At 43.0% G+C, this 18,186-nt stretch overlaps 1 protein-coding gene across 3 annotated transcripts in view; it reads right to left on the reverse strand.

Moving 5' to 3' along the window:
• Nucleotides 1-1,547: 1,547 nt before the first annotated feature.
• The window catches only part of arhgef18b (rho/rac guanine nucleotide exchange factor (GEF) 18b), a 43,600-nt gene continuing 26,961 nt past the window's right edge, over nucleotides 1,548-18,186 (reverse strand). For all 3 annotated transcript variants that reach the window (XM_041935184.1, XM_041935183.1, XM_041935185.1), the window contains 13 exons: nucleotides 18,073-18,149; nucleotides 17,670-17,848; nucleotides 17,436-17,509; nucleotides 16,903-17,088; nucleotides 16,566-16,712; nucleotides 16,135-16,250; nucleotides 15,445-15,513; nucleotides 15,221-15,268; nucleotides 14,731-14,994; nucleotides 14,223-14,372; nucleotides 7,134-7,485; nucleotides 6,287-6,430; nucleotides 1,548-5,800 (listed from right to left, as the gene is read on the reverse strand). In XM_041935184.1, coding sequence (XP_041791118.1) covers nucleotides 5,484-5,800; nucleotides 6,287-6,430; nucleotides 7,134-7,485; nucleotides 14,223-14,372; nucleotides 14,731-14,994; nucleotides 15,221-15,268; nucleotides 15,445-15,513; nucleotides 16,135-16,250; nucleotides 16,566-16,712; nucleotides 16,903-17,088; nucleotides 17,436-17,509; nucleotides 17,670-17,848; nucleotides 18,073-18,149 — 2,123 coding nt within the window. In that variant the 3' untranslated portion in view covers nucleotides 1,548-5,483. The remainder of the gene's footprint in view (nucleotides 5,801-6,286; nucleotides 6,431-7,133; nucleotides 7,486-14,222; nucleotides 14,373-14,730; nucleotides 14,995-15,220; nucleotides 15,269-15,444; nucleotides 15,514-16,134; nucleotides 16,251-16,565; nucleotides 16,713-16,902; nucleotides 17,089-17,435; nucleotides 17,510-17,669; nucleotides 17,849-18,072; nucleotides 18,150-18,186) is intronic.

Raw genomic sequence — 18,186 nt, forward strand, 5'->3', positions numbered from 1 at the left:
TATCTCAAAAACAGCCATTTAATCATTGTACAGACACTCACAGCTCTCAGACATGAACCCCACTGACTTCTGTGATCCTCTGACTTTTCTTAGTTTTGAGTAAAATGTCTTAATTGTTGGATGGATTGTTATGAAATCTGGCTCACATGTTCACAACCCTGTTAGGATGAACTGAAATAACACAGTGATCCTCTGACTTTTCATCAGCTTTACCTTTCAATTTGTCCAATTCTTTGGTTTGTGACAAAAACTAATTACATCCCAATCAGCCCCAAAGGCACTGTGAGTGCTAATCTGCAAATGTTTGCAAACACACTCAACTAAGATGGTGAAGACGGTAAACACCATACATTATTATATCTCATTATACCTGCTCAGCGTTGCCAACATTATCATGATCATTGTGAGCATGCTTAGCAGCTAAAAGCACTGCAGTGAGAAATCCTCAGAGCCACAAGCTCGCTGAGGATTCTTAGTCTAGAGGTAAAACTATAACCATCAGTCCTCTTACAATTACTCTGATACGAAAACCCCACACAGCCAATTTTGAAGGCTCACAAGCTAAAAAGGTTGATAACCCTCGAGTTTGAGTTGTGGTGTTGCTCAGTAGCCGGGCTGAACTCGTCCAACCTGCACAGTGCCAAAGTGCAGAGGAGCTGTTAGAACAAAAAAAAAAAAAAAAACCCAACTGTTGACACACAGTCTATCAAACTGAGATTTGTCTCTTTGCTTTATGAGCCTCCAGGGAGGTTCGTCTGTCTCGGCGGGACATCTATTTGTTCAACTTTGCGGCGAGAAGGGCCTCTGACACGGTGTACCAGCAGCCAAGACCTGACTTCCTGCAAACTGCGCTACATTAAACGCCTTCGAGCTGCGAGGCGGTTGAGCTGAGGAGGATCTGGAGACATCGGATGAGAGGGGACGAGACAGGGAGACATAAAATGGGCAGAGCAGTGGAAGGAACGAGACAGAAACAAAGAGGGAGTAAAATGCAGCCTCCCTCCATGGGGGAAGCAGCCTGGAAAAATAATTGTTGAGAGGAGACAGAGGAAAGCCACTAATGACAGCAGACAATAAAAACTGGCCTCTACTGCAGCGTCTTCCCAGCCAGAATGACAATAACGCAGGAACCGACAGCCCTGCTCTTTGCAAGGTCTGCAGAGGGATTGAACAGCCGCAACCACAGCACCTGAAAATAGAGCTTTGTCTGGGAATAGACTGTTATTAGGTCGTCTAAACACAGGGTCAATAACACTGTTACTGCACCTCCTAGACACTGCAGGATGGCGACGGTGCTGGCTAATTGGGTGGTCAGGATTATTTTGACAAGCAGTGAATAGAAATCTAAATAATGAGGCAGAATTATACGTTACATATGAATGTGGTAGTTGTTGGGGGGGGGGGGGGGGTCCTTGTAAATACAAATTTACTCAAACAGGAAACATTCATTGCACGCTTGACTCTTGCCTAAACAGCAAAGATCCAACTAAGCAGCAAAGCAAACAAGTCTGAAAAGAAAATAAATACACAGATAAAAATCATTTTAAGACTTTTTATTACTGAACTAAGGCAGCAGTTTGTGTCCACAGGTCCTTCTAATGTCTCGCAGTGAATGAAATGAAATGGTACAAAAATCAGTCTTGCTGTGTGCTACAAATGTCATTAGACAGCTCTTGGTAAATAAAAGTTCACGGACAATAACAATAAGCATTATAAACATTCATTTTCCCCTTCAAGTATGCTACTATCCAAAGTGACTAGTGTGAAATTGGCAGAGGAAATAAAACATGATTATTTACACATGACAGGTCCAACGTGTGTGAGAATTAAAAAAACAAAACAAAACCCAGGTCGGTTAGAAATGTTTCGGCTGATTTTTTGGTGGCACACACACACTCACACACACGCACACACAAGGACATTTAAGACTTGAGTTGATCCAAACTGTGGCACCAATAGGCAGCATCCACCTCTCCTGTTGAGGCTGACTACACCCGGAGCACAGCTGAAGTGCTCTTACACCGCCTTTCTCTCATTCAGAACTGAAGGAGACACGTGGAAAAATGAGAAATTGGACAGACATGGAAACATCGAGTCAAGCATCAAAGGTCATTCTGGTACAACAACAATCGCACTCCAAGCTCCAGTCTTCCCGAAGCTTTCGACTGCATTGCATGGTCTTCATCAGCAGAGGGGGTCTGCTCACTTGTCATGACATGCACGATCAAAAGCTGCCATGATTTCACCAATAGCACTTTTAGGACTTCTCAGCTTAACTATGTTGAAGAGGACCATGTGATATGGTTGAAAGCTCTGGGGGGAAAAGGCTTGTAACTGGACCTCCAGTTTGTAATAGTCTGGAAAAATATGTAAGTTCTATAGGGTTCCACCCACTTAAAACCACCAAGTGTGTTCACATGCACATTATATTGCATTCTTGTTGTGTTTAAGAGGTGATGTACATAAATCTGATTTGTTTGTGTACACTGAGAGATATGTTTGATCTGGATGTGAGGATGCAAAAAAGCAAACAAACAAAAAAAAGTAAAATAAAATAAAACAACTTAGACCTGAAGCAGGATATGTGCTGGACTACAATGTGCTGTGAACACACTTCATGGGGACGCTCCCTGCAGGATGTTGTCACAAGTAAGAACACTTTGTGGACGACCACACGACCAGCACAGTGTCATTTATCCTTCATACGGGAGCACAGCGAGAACCCAGTCAGCCGAACGTCTTTGGTTTAACCAACTGAAACGAGCAGATGATTTAGTTTTCACAACTGCTACATAATCTTGGTGAAACATCACTCGTGAATCGCAGGAGAGCGACGAAAGACGGCGCACCTCGACTTCAACGCCACAACGTCAACACACAGAGGGAGGTTAAATACGCACGCCTTCGCTTTCAGCTCATTTAAACAACAGCGACGAATGATTGTGCTTTCATTAAACTGCCACGAGACTATCGAAGCACGGCGCGCCGTATTGTACATACACACCATGTGTGTATTTTAAGTGTATATACACATATGCACAAATAGTCTTTTGGCTGACTTTTGCATCTTGATTCATGTCAAATGCCTCCGTTCCTAATACAACAATGCATGGGGCAGCCGCTGCAGAAGATATCACAAACAGTATGTACAACAATATACATAATATACATAACAACACGCAGAAAACCTGCTCAAGCTCCAGCTAGTGATCGACAGCTTCAGAGACAAGCTTATTTGGAGAAAGACAAAAAGCTCCTCTGACATTTTTCCTTCTACAGACACTGAACACATTAATGTGTCAACGACTTCATGATTTAAAGGGTTCTTGTGTAAATACAGAGACAGAAAACGTGATAAACATCACTATATTTCTCCTGTGCAGAAAGATAAGAGGCTGATATTTTAGACAAGCGCTGATTGTTGTTTTTGCTGCGGGACCACTGTCCCCGTCACAGTACCGCTTTTCTGTCAGGCACAGAGATTAAAGACGCAGCTAATGAAACGTCATCAGCGATCAATAAAACACATTGTCAATGAGGCCTCAGGGTCTCAATTAAAACAGACATCTTCATATATATCTCAAAGATATACCGGCGTAGCTAAGATGACCCCATCCTGAAAAATGTTCAGTCGAGTCAGCAAAATGAGGTGCAGAGACAAGAGCTTCCTCAAAGACATGACCTGTCAATCAAAGGAACTTTTCATTACCTGGCTTGAGAGAAGAATCAGCGCTGAAGTGGAGGGCTGAAATCATTTCAGAATGACTCATTCTGAGAGATAGAAACGTTTTAACACTGTGCTCCTCGATGCACATTTAGGCCTCGCCGTCGTCTGTATAACCTCAACTGGTAAAGTTTGGAGCACAGAGAGGCTTTTAATCTATTGGATGGTCTAGTGCAAAACCATGAAGTTATACTTTCTATTAGTATGAGTGTGGATTTCAATATTTTCAGTACATATCAACTCTGTTTACAATTTTCCTGTTGTGATAGCCTGTTACCTCAAATTTTCCTCTTTCCCCTGCTGAAGCAGAGAAGGGTTTCATTCAGCATGAATATACAGCAAACTGTAGTAACATGTTTTCTCACAGATGCTTCTTTTAAACGGATTGTTTTTGTGACCCAGAGTGAGACAAACTCAGTGAGGCCTTTCTGACAGCTACAACGTACAGCATGCTGAGAAGTCCAGCTCATTTCCTGCATGTCTATGTGGTCGACAGCAGCTCGGCTAAAATGCCTTTAAACTCTGCAAGCTGAAGGCTAATTCAATTTAAGTACAAGTCCGAGTTAACATATTTCTCGGCTGCAAATTTCTGTATGACAAAAGGCTAACCTACTTGTTTGTGCTCACAAATAAAACTTTGTGCATTTCTGAAATGGTGTTTAGAAATATTAATAATGCACAGATAAGGAGTGCACAGTAAAGAAATGCCTGCTAAGAAATGCAAAAAAAGACCTAAAGTAAACTTTAAACTGTACAGACACAACAAAGGCATCCCTGAGTTTGCCTCACTTTGCAAGAGTTGGGAAAAAAAAAAAAAAAGATTTTGCTAAAAGCTCTCCCTTAATTGAAATGAAGCATTATTACACAACAGCCTGGGGAAAAAAAAACATGTTTGTTTCTAATCTGCTGACCAAAGTCAGTTTTCACAACCAGCGGCAAACCTAGAAATGTACTCCACAAGTTCAGCCTTGTGTAATAAGCATGGTTAAGAAGAACAAGAAAAAACTGTACAACCAAACAATACACATTCAGTCCATAAAAGTTCACTCATTAGTCTTGAATGGAGTATTTACACTGTGCAAATGAAACACCAAGCAGAGAGTGTTCATGTATCAAGAGTTGGATCATCTCAGAGGTCCTTGAATCGTTTCTTGTGGGTCCAGGTCCAGTAGAAGCAGACGTTTAAGTCACTGTACCTTTCCCTTTTAACCAGCCTGATCAGAGTCTCCTGAAAATCACCAATCTGTTCGTTCACATCGTTCCTTTCAGTCAAATCCCCTCCAGCTCTCATGGCTAATGTCTTTGGATTGGTATAACTTAATTTAAACTTTTTCATAAACGTTACAAGGAACCTTTGTTTTGCCAGAGGTTTCCTCTTTATACGTGTCGTCCTCTTGAGTTAAGAAATGAAACAAAAAAAAATTAAATAAAAAAGAAACTGTGGCAGCTTAAAAACAAAGCTGGGGTAGCAGTGTTAAAATACAACTGGCATCATTCTTCAATAACATTTCTTTCTGCATGGACCACTATAGTGCTGACTTAGTCTCTGCTCTCTGCTATGGACTGCTGCATCTTTGTACAGATATTTAAACTACCTTATTCAAACCTCAATAACAGCACACCTTCCTGCACTGAACATACCACCAACATCACATTATCGCATGCATGCGGCTCCTTGGAATGGGACACGCGGTTGATCTGGGACCAGCAACCATCGCATGATTCTTCAGCGGTTGATCTGAGGGCTGCAGACTTGAGTTTAGAAGAAGATGACGTCCTCCTTGTTGAGGTCCTCTGTGTTGATCTTGTAGGGTGGCGGCATGCTGTGGCTGTGGCTGAGGCCATGAACGTTGACCTGGACATTCGGACTGAGGCCCTGCGGCTGCAGATGGGCCTGGAACTGGAGGGAGCCGGTGCTCTGCGAGTGGGGAGGGATGGCGGGAGGCTGCATGCAGGGCTGAGGATGGGACTGTGCAGGGGGCATGGGGGGTTTCTGAATACTTGGAGGGTGGGAGGTGCTGATGGAGGAGGTGGACTGGGTGTCTGGCCCAGCGTTGTCTGGAGGACTGAGTTGATCTGTCAAAGGCATAAAAGAAGAGACATTAGACAACAAGGGATTACTCCAAAAATAGCCCAAAAACTGCCAGCAGATTAGTCATTAGTACGTGTTTAATACAACTGGGCTTATTCAGCCTAACTGCAATCTATCATATGAAATCCTGCCAGTGTTTTCCTTTGGCAGGCAGTAATTGTGAGGGCACTGGATTAAAGTGTTAAGATGTCTGTGTCAGCAGTGCAACATGCCATTAATCACAGTGAAGCATGTGAAACTGATAGGTGTTTACACAGGGTGCGGCTGGGCATGAAGGTAAGCCTTAGAGAGGAGCGTGATCGGGTGGGGTCTGGTTTGCCCAGGTGGAGATTGTGCGTGTCTCACGTTTGTGTCTGTGAGAACCAAGCTAAATAAGATGAGAGGAGATTGTGTTTGTCCTCATGGAGCAGAGGACGGAGTGCGTGTGCATGCATTAGTGACAGTTTGTGTGTGCGTATAGAAAAGGGTACCGGCATGGTGATGCAGGGAGAGAGGCTGAGGAGGGGCTGACAGCGGGAGCTGCTGGTGGGGGCTGATGGAGCGCTTGGCCTTGAGGGCGTTGTCGTCTCGGGCAGACAGCTTCAGTGGCAGCATCTGCTTCATATCCACTGAGGCTGAGAGGGGGAGGAGGAGGAGGAGGGAGGAAGCAAAGAAAACAAGAGACAAACAGAGACAGAAGGTGATTTAATTGTGGAATTAGATTTCACTGGTAAACTAGAGCAGCCTCGCCTCTTTCAGGCCACTATTTCACATATCAGAGGGGGGCTGACCCAATTTAGACAGCTAATGTGATCCTAATGAGCCACTTAAATCAGCTGATCAGGTCAAGCTCACGTCAGGCACAGATGGCTGTGAGTAAGAACAATCCGTTTTACAACAGAAAATGCTGCACTGTTACACAACACCCGCAAGAGCGAGAGAGAAAACCTCAATGCAACACGCAAAGACGCTTCAAAGAAGAGCGTACTTTGGTGATACTTTCATGTTGGTAATAGTCAGCATCTGATGCACTATAGGCAGCTGCTTCTTGAAAGGAAAACACAAACATCAAAAGCAAAAAAAACAATCCAAATGTGCGCTTGTTGAGGGGAAGGCTGGTAGAAATAAGTGTAACAGAAAAGTCACACACGTCACCCTCTCCATCTGCTGTGACACTCTCTTTGTTTCCTGTCAGAGTACACACAGTGAGGACACTGCTTCCTACAAACTACACAGGATGATTACAGTAAAGTAAAGACAGAATGCACTAATGCAGCAACGATTAGTTGAAAAACGCCAAAGGTTTAATTTGTTTAATTTTCCCGTCCAAACCCTTACCAGTGCTGTCAGTGCGATGTGAGGCTTTGCCGATCTTGCCTCCTTTCCCTTTGCCGCTGCTGAAGGCGGCCAGCTTGGTGGGAATCTGTTGCTGCACCCCCACCGGCTTGTGCAGCTGATTGGTGGTGCTGAAGAGATGGAGGGGCACCTCCGTCTTCAGCGGCAGGGCGGAGGAGCTCGTCTCCCGCCGCAGCATCACTTCGGGGCGCTCCGGGTAGTCGGCCGGTGCGACAGACAGGCTGCCGCGCACCAGGGGCTTCTGAGGAAGGGGTAGGTCGGCGACACCGGCGGAGGTGGCGAGGCCAGAGGACATGAGGAGCTCCCCGTTCAGACTGCCGGACAGAGGAGTCACCTGCACGGGGAGAAGACTGTGTGTTATTTGCTGAGAGGTGATTGAAGCCTTCTTCAATTGTTGCAAACAGCAACATATAAGACATGAACATCAGTATTCAAGTTCACAAAGGACGACTTCCCAACTCTGCACTGTAATTATCCATATTTGTGGTCGGATTCAGTTTGGAATCTGCGTTGTGGAACTTGTCATGTTTGCATGCTGTGTGTGTGTGTGTATGTGTGTTTGTGTAAGCGGCCTACACTGCGAGTTATGTTCAAGTCTTTCTAGCGTCTTTTTGAAGAAAAAAAGAACCCAACAACTTAAAACAGCTTCTTAGGAGTAGAGAAAACGCACACACAGATACAAGCTATAAATCGTCTGTGTGCCTCCGTGCCATTACAGACACACAATCTGTCGAGGAGCAGGGTATTTACGGGCTGGAGAGGGAATCAGAAACACATGCAACTGTTTCTGCTGAGCACACAGTTTGGTAAGTTTGGGAACAGGCTTTTGATGTGTTCCAAGAGGCTCAAGGACAATGCGCACACACACACACACACACACACAAAATGAGAAACATAAAACCCTTAATAGTCCCTGTGCACATAAAGGCGTGTCTAACAAAACAGGCAGGGCTGTTAGACAAGCAGGGGAACAAGAAAATGGCTCTCATGACATCAGTGGATAAAAGACACTGACTGCATTGTCCACTTAATTACTAGACTGAAGGAAAGATGATCTGCAGATCGAGTCAACATTATCATCCAATCTGCATTCAGTCAGACCGACCAGGAGGATTTCTGCAACAATGGAGTGGTGTAGTGTTTGTGTGCGTTAGTAATCCCACATGTGTTGCATTACACGGACTATAAAAAGCATCTTTTCACTGTGCTGTAGTGGGACATACTGCATAAGATGAAACCCTTCTGCAACATTGTGACCCGACGTTTTGATGATATTCATCACACATTAAAGAAAACTGTCAAAATATAAAATAGAGCCAGTCATAAAGCGGTTCAGTTCGGAACATAAGGGTAACAACTATTTTAGCTAATAGTGATTAGATGATGAAGAGGAGAAAGATGTAACAGTTCATAATCGACTGTAAGTGCAGGTCAGTGCTCATCTGAAAAGCTAAAGCTAATATTTAATATCTATAAACATTTTATATAAGACCAGTTTCACAACCTTCATTCATTCATTCATTATGAGGAATGAGATAAAGCTGTTGTATTACAAGTAACTAAAGTAAAATGGTTCCAACATACAACCTGTGTTTATTAATGGGAAATGATGGCATTGGCTGGTAAAACAACATTTATTATACCATATGTAAGCAGGCCAACATGGCACAACTGACCTATAGCCAATAATCTGAAAAAGACTAATATCAATATATCATAGTATCACCAACAAATGTCAGTCAGTCTAACAGCACTTTGAACTGCGGGGTCTTTAACTTAAAGTCAGGCATCAGTCTGTAACTCTTCTGTTTGGTATGCAGTCCACATGCTGCATGATTGATGATGATGCAGAATACTTCCTGTGGCGATGAGGAACACATGATGACTGTGTTTTACAAGGCATGAAGGGCAAACTCATCTGACTGTGACTGTGTGTGTGTGTGTGTGTGTGGAGACCGTAGCTTCCCCCAGTTGTAACAGCAGAGCATGACGGCAGGACCCGAGGCAGAAAAGGGGCCCTGCAGTAGGGAGAGTCTCCATACCTCCTTGCCCAAATCCCCCTTTTTTCCTTTCCCTCCATAATTTTTCCGCTTTCAGCGCTAACTCATCTCGGCGCACAGATGTTCCATTGTACCCAGAACAAGGTGATCGGCCTTAAGCGGCATAAACAGCAGGTTTCCAGGGCAGTAAAGCGTGCGGAAGCTACAGAGCACAAACAGGCCTGACTGACAGCACATAAACAATTAGCACTGGCTGCCATCCAGAGGCTTCTGTTAATGACAGGCTTGGACTAGCTAATTATACAGCCAGGTTCCTCTCATCCTGAAAACTGCCTGGATACTCCCATGTCATACATATCTCCACTAACGCTGCGAACTGCCATGTACACAATGGACACCAGTAGATACTGGTTGTTGAATCTCACCTGCAGTAGGTGATGTGTGGAACAGTAAACATGAGAAATACTGCCTTGAGAATGAGCTTCTATGTGCAGACTAGTCTGTAATGAATTAATGATTTAAGCAAACCCTGTAGGCTTAAACCAGTCTAATCCAAAATCAAATTGTCTCTAAGTAATGACACAGAATAAATACTGCTTTTTATTAAGTCAGCTATTTACACAATGACTCAGCGTCAAGTCTCCTGGGGCTCAGCATCGCCTTAGAACTGAAATGATCACAGAAAATTATTCAGCAACTATTTTACTAATCAATTCAAGTCTTTTAAGTCATTTATCAATCATAAACTCCATACATTCTCTCATGTCAGCTTTTTCAATGTGAAGATTAGCTTCCTTTACAGTTTTATATTGCTGTAAATGTAATATCTTTGGTTTTTCAGATGACAGTCGGACCAAACGAGACGGCACATGGACTTTTATAGACTTTACAGCTACAAAGGATTGACAGATAATCAGCTCCTCTTCTAATAAATGATGACTCATTCAAATAAATCAAACATTGGACATTCAGATTCTTAAATGTGAGGACTTTCTGTGTTTCCTTGTCTGACATTATGGTAGATTAAATATGTTTGGGTCAGATAAAATGGCACATTTGATGACATCACCTTGGGCTATTCCTCACAGTTTTCTGACGTTTAAAAAAAAAAAAAAAAAAAAAAGCAATGGATTGATTAACAACCTGATCTATAACATCTGTTGCAGCCCTGCATCACGTTGCCCAAATCTCAAGACTCGATTGCTGGAAACAAACAGGATGCATAGAAAAGGTCGACTCATTCTACATGTAACTACTTGTTTCTCTCACAAAGCAAACAATCAACTCCAATTATGAGCTGAAAGAAGCTACAGAGTAGAAGTGGACACAGTGAGCGAAAAACAGGTGGAGAAGCTACAGTCACAGATTGCGTAGAAAGAAAATATCTGCCCTCGAGCCTGGTGTTCTCTCTTAGCTCCGCAAAGCAACTGCTAATGGCTGATTGCAGAGGATTCACAGGCATCTAGGTGTGTGTGTGTGTGTGTGTGTGTTTGTGTGCATGGCGAGGGTGTCAGTGGGTCAAGAGTTACGCCTTGGGCTTTTTTTCAAACACAGTAACACACTCTGACAACAGCATCGTAAATCAGCCTGAAGGACTGAGGCTAAAGAGGGGGAGAGATAACTCAGATGCAGGTCACTGTTCAACACTGACCTTTCAATGTTCCCCTTGAGTTCTGCCTATCTTCCCATGTTTAAGGAATATTTCCTGTCATGTAGTTACTCACACCAGGTTGCAATTTAGTTTTATAGTTTTCTTGAGCAAAAAGCAGGAGAAAGGGGCAGTTGGTAACTGAGTGCTTTGTCTAAAGGCATCTCAAAGAAGTTATTGAAGGAGGAGTAATGTCTATTGATTGTCAGTTTTGCACTGACTCTTGCTGTTTTGTGCAAGTTATTTCTCTTCTTGACTGTTTACTGTTAATCACATCTCCCAAAGCGCCAGCTCTAACCTTGATTATGAACATGTTTTCTGACTTGACATTCACAGGACTATTGAGCAATCAGACCGGAGTCTCTGTCCTGGGGTAGAGCCAATAAAAAACGCTGGGCCTGGAGCGTTCCTTATCAAGGGGCCAACTGTGATCAGATCAGATAACACATGAAAGAGAAGCTCCTCTGAAGTCAGGACATGCCGTAACTTGCACCGTCCTTGCTCAAACACTCACATATGTTCCGAAACACACACACAAACACACAAGGAGGCATGTCTTTTTTTAATGAGGTCTAATCATAGCTCTACGGGTTTGCTGATGAGTCTTAATGTTGGGTGGTGAAGATTAAATGTCTGTTGATATCAGGCTGGCTTGGAGCCTGGAACAGATCCTGAGGTCAAAGCTGATGGAAAGACCGTTTGATGTGTTTGACGCAGACGGGGAACAAACCACTTCCAAATCTCCCATAACCGCAGCCAAGAAAGTCCCACAGCAGGGCCAACAGTATAGAACTGCAACCCATACATCTGCATGTGTACAAAACACACAAACACATTAATTAGGTGGTCTAAAACAAATATTAAGGCCATGATTTAATGGAGTGCTGAGAGCTGATAGGGTCTAGATCAGCTCAGCTTCAGGTCTTATCTTGCAGTCCAACAAAGTAACAAACAAACAAACTGTGCAGTTATTCACCGTCACCGTTTCAGTGAAGGCCTCTGTAATTACCAGGGTCCCTGCATTACTCATCACAACAGATTAGGGCAATTCATCCAGAGGCTCCTTCTCCTCACAAAAACAGAAGTTGTTTTCCAGGAATCACTGTGAAGAACTCACATTTAAAGGCCTGCCCTTTGCAGCCAGTAATGAGATGATAAATGCAGTAAGTCATGTCAGCTGGTTGTGTTTGTTTACGTCTTGAGGTAAGACTCCAGTTAACTGAAGACTAAGACATGTCATTGAGAGGTCTTGTTACCGTGGAATCTCTGGATGGTAGCTAAGAAGCCAGATGTCTGAGGATGTTATGGGAAAAACTGCAGTAGACAAATAAGAATTTTAAAAAGACGCACTGTAGCTGTTTTTTTTTTTTGGGGGGGGGGGCAAGTCGGGACTTGAATGGAATTGCATAATGTCACCCGTCAGTTACTCAGCTTGGTATGAAGGATGAAGATACACTGGCCAATCAGAGATAACTGTCAGGCGTCAACCAGATAGGAATGTCAGACAGCAGAGAGGGACTAATGACATCACTGGACACCTCAATCAGAAAGACGCATCTGTGTGGACGCATGTGTGTCAGCGCAGCACCGGCAGACAGCTCACAGCACATAGTGACAAATTTTCTGAAGAAGGAAAGAAAAAAAAAAAAAAAACCAGACACTGACTCATCCCGCTGAAAAGTTTTGGTTTTCTTATACAGGGAGCATTAGTCAGAGTGAACAAGCCCATCATTATGTGTGTTTTACATTCTCCCCGAGGTAGAATCATATGTGTGACTCAGGTAGTGGAGCTGACATTAATGTTCAAGCTCCTCTCCCTGCAATTTCTGGCCCTCTTCCTAACATGATGTAATACAGTGAAATAAGTTTGTTGTATTGTTTATTCATCAATGTGATGAAGTATTTTGTTTTGACACGTCCTTAATTTGCTGGATTCACCAACAAAAAACAAACAAACAAACAAACAAAAAAACTGAATTCCTCTCAGGTTTTATACAATAACAACTTCTTAGTTGATTTTCCAGATAATGATTTATATCTTGATATATCCCTCCCCTAGTATGGATATGAGAGTGTCTGCATCTTCTTGATTTCATAGGAAGATAACGTCTGTATGGAGATAAAACGTCCAATGCTACACTTACCCTTAGCCCTCCGCATCTTGTCACAGAGAATGCTAATCAACAAAACTGAGACAGCGATAGACCTTTGAAAACACTAAAGGCTGATATTAAGTAGCTTCACTGTAGCTCCTTGACAGATCTGTTAGCACCAGGCATGAAATTTCAGTCAGTGCATCTTTCTCAAAGCTCCTCTCCCATGAAACTCACAAACAATGGCCCGCATTGTACTACAAGGAGAGAGAGAGGGATGTAAGTGTGGAAACTCGGGGAGGAGAGAGGAGAAAGACTGCTCCCTGCGTAGGTGGATTCCTGGGTTGAGTGATTAGAGATTCAGTTGTATGTGTGTTTATCATCGTGCCCATCTATGACACAGGCTGTGGGAGCTGAAACCAAGTTCCTCCAGCACATTTCTACTGTATCTTATTTACTGCTGATGCATGCAGATGTTATAGGCAAATTAAGACTGATGAACAATTACAAAACAGGATTCATGTCCAGGAGTTGGGATGGAAGGAAAAACAGAGAACCATGTAGGGAAAGTCTTGGAAAGGTTTGGAGATTCGGAAAACTGATGCAACAGAAGAGTGAAAAGGGAAAGAGAGAGAGATGGAAAGCCCCTTATTTTCTATCCTGTGAGTAATCGTCACCAGCACCGTTTCTCCTGGAATTACCTTTTTACTGCACTGTCACCCAGCACCTCGCCCTCGTCCTACACTTTTTTTTGTTTACACAAGGCTTAAAAGCTGCAGTAACGCACTCTTATGACTGTCGATTTAACATTTCATATTTTCCAATTGAAGTCACCTTTAAATTATAATTATTAAAAAAATTTATACAATTCGCCATCAATAATAAAATTGGAAAAAAAAACTTTTAAGATATGATTTTAAGTGTATACGTATGAAATGAATCAAATTATTGTAAATTTACCAAATCTGACACATTTGTCAGCTTCATAGACTGTATAAAACATGGACATGGTCTCCGATACATCATCTATAGGATTCTGGGTGGAGCTGAGGTAGGCCAAATTAAACATCTGCTCCTTTACTTTTTTTGAGGTAAATAATTTTGCGTCAACTAAATATTGTCTCTGTTAGCCATAGCTAGCTTCCTAGCAGGGCACAAAGCTAGCACCAACCACCAGTCAGATGCTGGTGAGATATGTAAGTGGATGGTAGGATTTGCTAGTCTCGCAGTGTATGTTGAGCCTTTTCTCCACACGTAACATGATGTGAACGTGTATTTTGTTCTGATGTTGTATGCGTACTTATGGGCATCACCATCACAAGTTCCCCACCTCAATAGTCTTCCTCTTGATCTTCTTCTGGTGTTCCAGGCGTTCCTTTTCCTTCTCCACAGCTCTGGTGGACTCTCTGAGCCTCTCCAGGTCCTGCTGGTACTTCTCCCTCTGACTCTCCAGCTCCTTCCTCTCTTCTGCCAGATGCTCCTGCACCAAAATAACAAGCAACGTTGCAAAGTTCGTGTGGAATATTGACATTTCTAAAATACACCCTGTGTTTTTTTTATTACTAGTGTGCACTGATCTGAGACATCAACTTGAAAGGAAGTGCAAAAAGTTTCTGATAACAATATAGAAGCCATTTGTATACAAGTCACACAAACTTGAACGAAAGAGGAACAGTTTACTTTTTTTCATTACAAAGGGGAAAAAAATCACACCTGGAACAATGGACCCATACATTTAAATACAATGCAGAGCTTCAAGTTCATGAAATTCAGCCTTTCACACATCTTTTGCTCTTAAAATCTGTTCCACAGCCCTCACGTCCAACAGAACACTTCACCTCCAGCCGTCTGCACTCCTCCTCCCTTTGTCGGAGCCTGGCCTCGGTGGCCTCCACCTGCTGCCGGTGCCTCTCCCTCTCCCTCTCCCAGCGCTGCTGCTCCTGCCGGTGCTGAGACTGCAGCTTGTGGAAGCTGGCCAGCTCTTCTCTCTGCAGGGCCAGAGTCCGTTGTTTCTCCTGCTCCAGGAGCACGTTCCCTCTGTGGCGGCCGGGCAGGGAGGCCCGCTGAAGCTCAATGTGACTGTCCCACTGTGAAATGATGGCCTGAGGATGACATGAGGAAAAACAACATGAGGCCATTAAGGAACATATTTGAATGTTGTACTGATGCAATGTTTATTCACTCTAACAGTGAACAGAAATACAATATGTTTGTTATGAAATTTATCAAGTGAGTTAAACTTCAAACACCGACACAGAATAAAGGAAGCAATTCATCTGCAAACACACAATATAGCACGTTTCAATTAGGCCTCAGTGACAGAATTACCTGCAGACTGTAGAGCCTTTGGGAGAGCATCAGAACGCTGTCAAAGAACTAGAATGGAGACACAAGCAAGGTTATCATAATTAAATAAACACAAGCATTACCAAAACAACACAACATTTCATTGGATTAGCAAGTCTCTCGGGGTTGCATCTTTTCAGTTCAGCAGGCATGGTTATGAATATCAACTGCAGCAGCGTCGTGTTGCACAAGGTGACAGAGTTTACCTCAGCCTCGGGGAAGGAGTTGGACCAGATGCGGTTCCATCTGGCAGGAGAGCAGCAGCTCTCATCAACCTGAACAACAACAGTCAGACACACAGCGAGTCATGAAATACCATCACAAACACACTGCGAGTACTGCTCAGTGCTGCTATACAATATATACTATATAGGTGCTGTGAAAACATTTAGAGCATCTGAATTATATTAAAGTAATATTATTTCAAGCTATGTGTATAACAAACTGACACATTGCATGTGTTGGAACAGATAAAACCATTAATCTGCATGCAAAATAATGTTTAAAACACCTGTTTCTACACTCTTGATATGACGACTGAGCATAAGATATTACTTTTTACATATATATAATCAAAATATCTAAAAGTTTGCTAAACCACAAACTGCGCAAAGTCTGTATGAACAACATCTTACTGTTAACCTCAGAACAAGTCATTATATTTTGTCTGCCTGATCATTCTCAAGACCAGGATTTACTGGCCTATAGTGTTATCAAGGATTGTGGCTAATAAACAAATGAAGTGACCTGTGAAAGCTGGATTACAGTAAACAACACGAGATGGAAACTTTCCAGATGACTTGGTCTCGTTATTACTATTTAAAGGAGATAACATGTGACTCATCCCAAGATATACTGTGTGGGTGTGTGTGTGTGTGTGTGTGTTGAGCCCCTACCGTCTGCTCCAGGGTGTGGCTGCCGCAGAGGTCTTTGAGCTGAGGGTCAGAGCTGGCTCTCTGGCTTCTGTCTCTGTTTCTGGACTCACAAGAAAAGTTCTTCTTCACACTGCCATCTGGCACAGACACATCAATGCCGACGCACACAGACACAGAGACAAACGCACATAAATAATTAAATACATACATAGAAATATTGACAAACATTGCACAGAAACAACACATTCATATACATGCACCCACAGCTGTCTCCAAGTGCTTTTGTTTTAATCAGTTAGAAAAACCATGCACATAAACCAATTCAAGGAATCAACTGTCTTTTATTTTTATTTATAATTTATACTTCACTGATGGATTAAAGGCCACTGAAATACAACTGCAAATCCATTAGATGGTAGACTTCCTCAGGGCATAGACTGTGCTGGACTCACTCTTACTAAGGATGGCGGGGCTGCTATCATAGCCACCAAATGTATCCGCTCGCTTGGGCAGAACCCCAGAGCCGCCCCCTTCCTCCAGCCGCGAGGTTGGAGCCTCCTCAATCACCCCAGACTGCAGCAGGTTCTGGAGGTTCTCCACTGAAGTGAGAGAGACAGCAAGTTATGGCTGAGGAGCTGAGCTGAGAGAGAGCTTTAGGGGAACGCTACTACCTACTGATGCATCACAGAGCTGCAGGGAATATAAAGCAGTGTGTGAAATTCACAAAATGCCACGGTGCCATGCCACTGTATCTAAAGCAGATACACATATTATGTAGCATTGTCCTACCCTCAGTGATAGCTCCTTTGAGCAGGGCCTCCCCCTGCTGGAGGTCTGAGGCATCTCCTCGGAGCAGAAGTCTGGTACGTGAAGCTGTGTCCTCTGGACCTGCCACAGACTCTGCCATGTCTGCAAACAGCTGCAGCTTCTCCGTAAGAGCCTGGGTGATCACTGCATCCTTCTGGCTCAGCCGCTCTACAATGGGAATCACGACACACAATAAGAGAAGACTTATTTCCTTAAAAAATGGATAGGGATGCAGGTTTTGTCACATGCTCACTTCTTGTGCATCTTCCAGGAACCCTAATCCTTTACCACATACAAATATTCTGAGTTGTTTTAAACAGCTGTTGTTGCAAGGAATAAACTATCTATGTCCAAAAAACAGTGTTGATTTACTGAAATGAGATGCACAGAGAAGGTAAGTCAATAATTAACTATTTTAATAATAATGATACGTGAGCACCACCTTGTGGCCTACTACATCTGATTTTCTAGGGGATTTCTTTATGCATGTCACTGATGACTTGATCTGCAGTTACCTTGAAATTCTTTGAACCTGAAAGCTCTTGCCTCTTCCTCCTCGCTGAACAGCCTCTCTTCTGTGTGAGGACAGCTGGGTACAGGACGAAGGCCATTACAGATAAGACAGAGGAAGCAAACTGAGAAAGGGGTCTATAAACGCTTTAGGATTTTTTATAAGATTTAAAAACTTTCGCCAAAATATGAATAGTACAATCTGTTTGTGTATTTCCTCTTGGTGTATGTGCAGCTACCTCTCAACAGCTTGTCGTATCTGTGCCATCCAACTGTTTCGCTCCTCCTTGGAGGTGGTGTGGATCTCATACATCTCTGGCTCATTGGAGGAGGCACAGATAAGAAACATGGCTTTCTCCTCATGGGCCACTTCCCTGACAATTAGCTTCTGAAGAGAGATCACTGACGGCTTGTTATCCTGAGTGGTTAACAAGAAGAAAGAGAGAGAGACACAACAGCATGCTTTTTGATTCGTGTACTTAAAGTAGTAAACTTTGATGAAGGATATTTACAGAGCTGTCATGTATCGCCGACTAAATTCTGCTGTCACTCACATCTTACTACATCAATCAAGCATCTCTGTTTGATACACATATAGTTTTCGTGCCATAGTGTCATATTGACAGAGGTTTAACTGCTTACCACTGTAGCAAATATATATCTCTGATCCTTCTCTTGTAGCAAGAGCAACACATCCGACAGGAGCACTGCAAGAATATCTGGAAGAACAAAAAAATCATGGATGGAAAAGTTAAA

The sequence above is a fragment of the Chelmon rostratus genome, chromosome 4 (genome assembly GCF_017976325.1).
Source record: "Chelmon rostratus isolate fCheRos1 chromosome 4, fCheRos1.pri, whole genome shotgun sequence".
Classification (NCBI taxonomy): domain Eukaryota; kingdom Metazoa; phylum Chordata; class Actinopteri; order Chaetodontiformes; family Chaetodontidae; genus Chelmon; species Chelmon rostratus.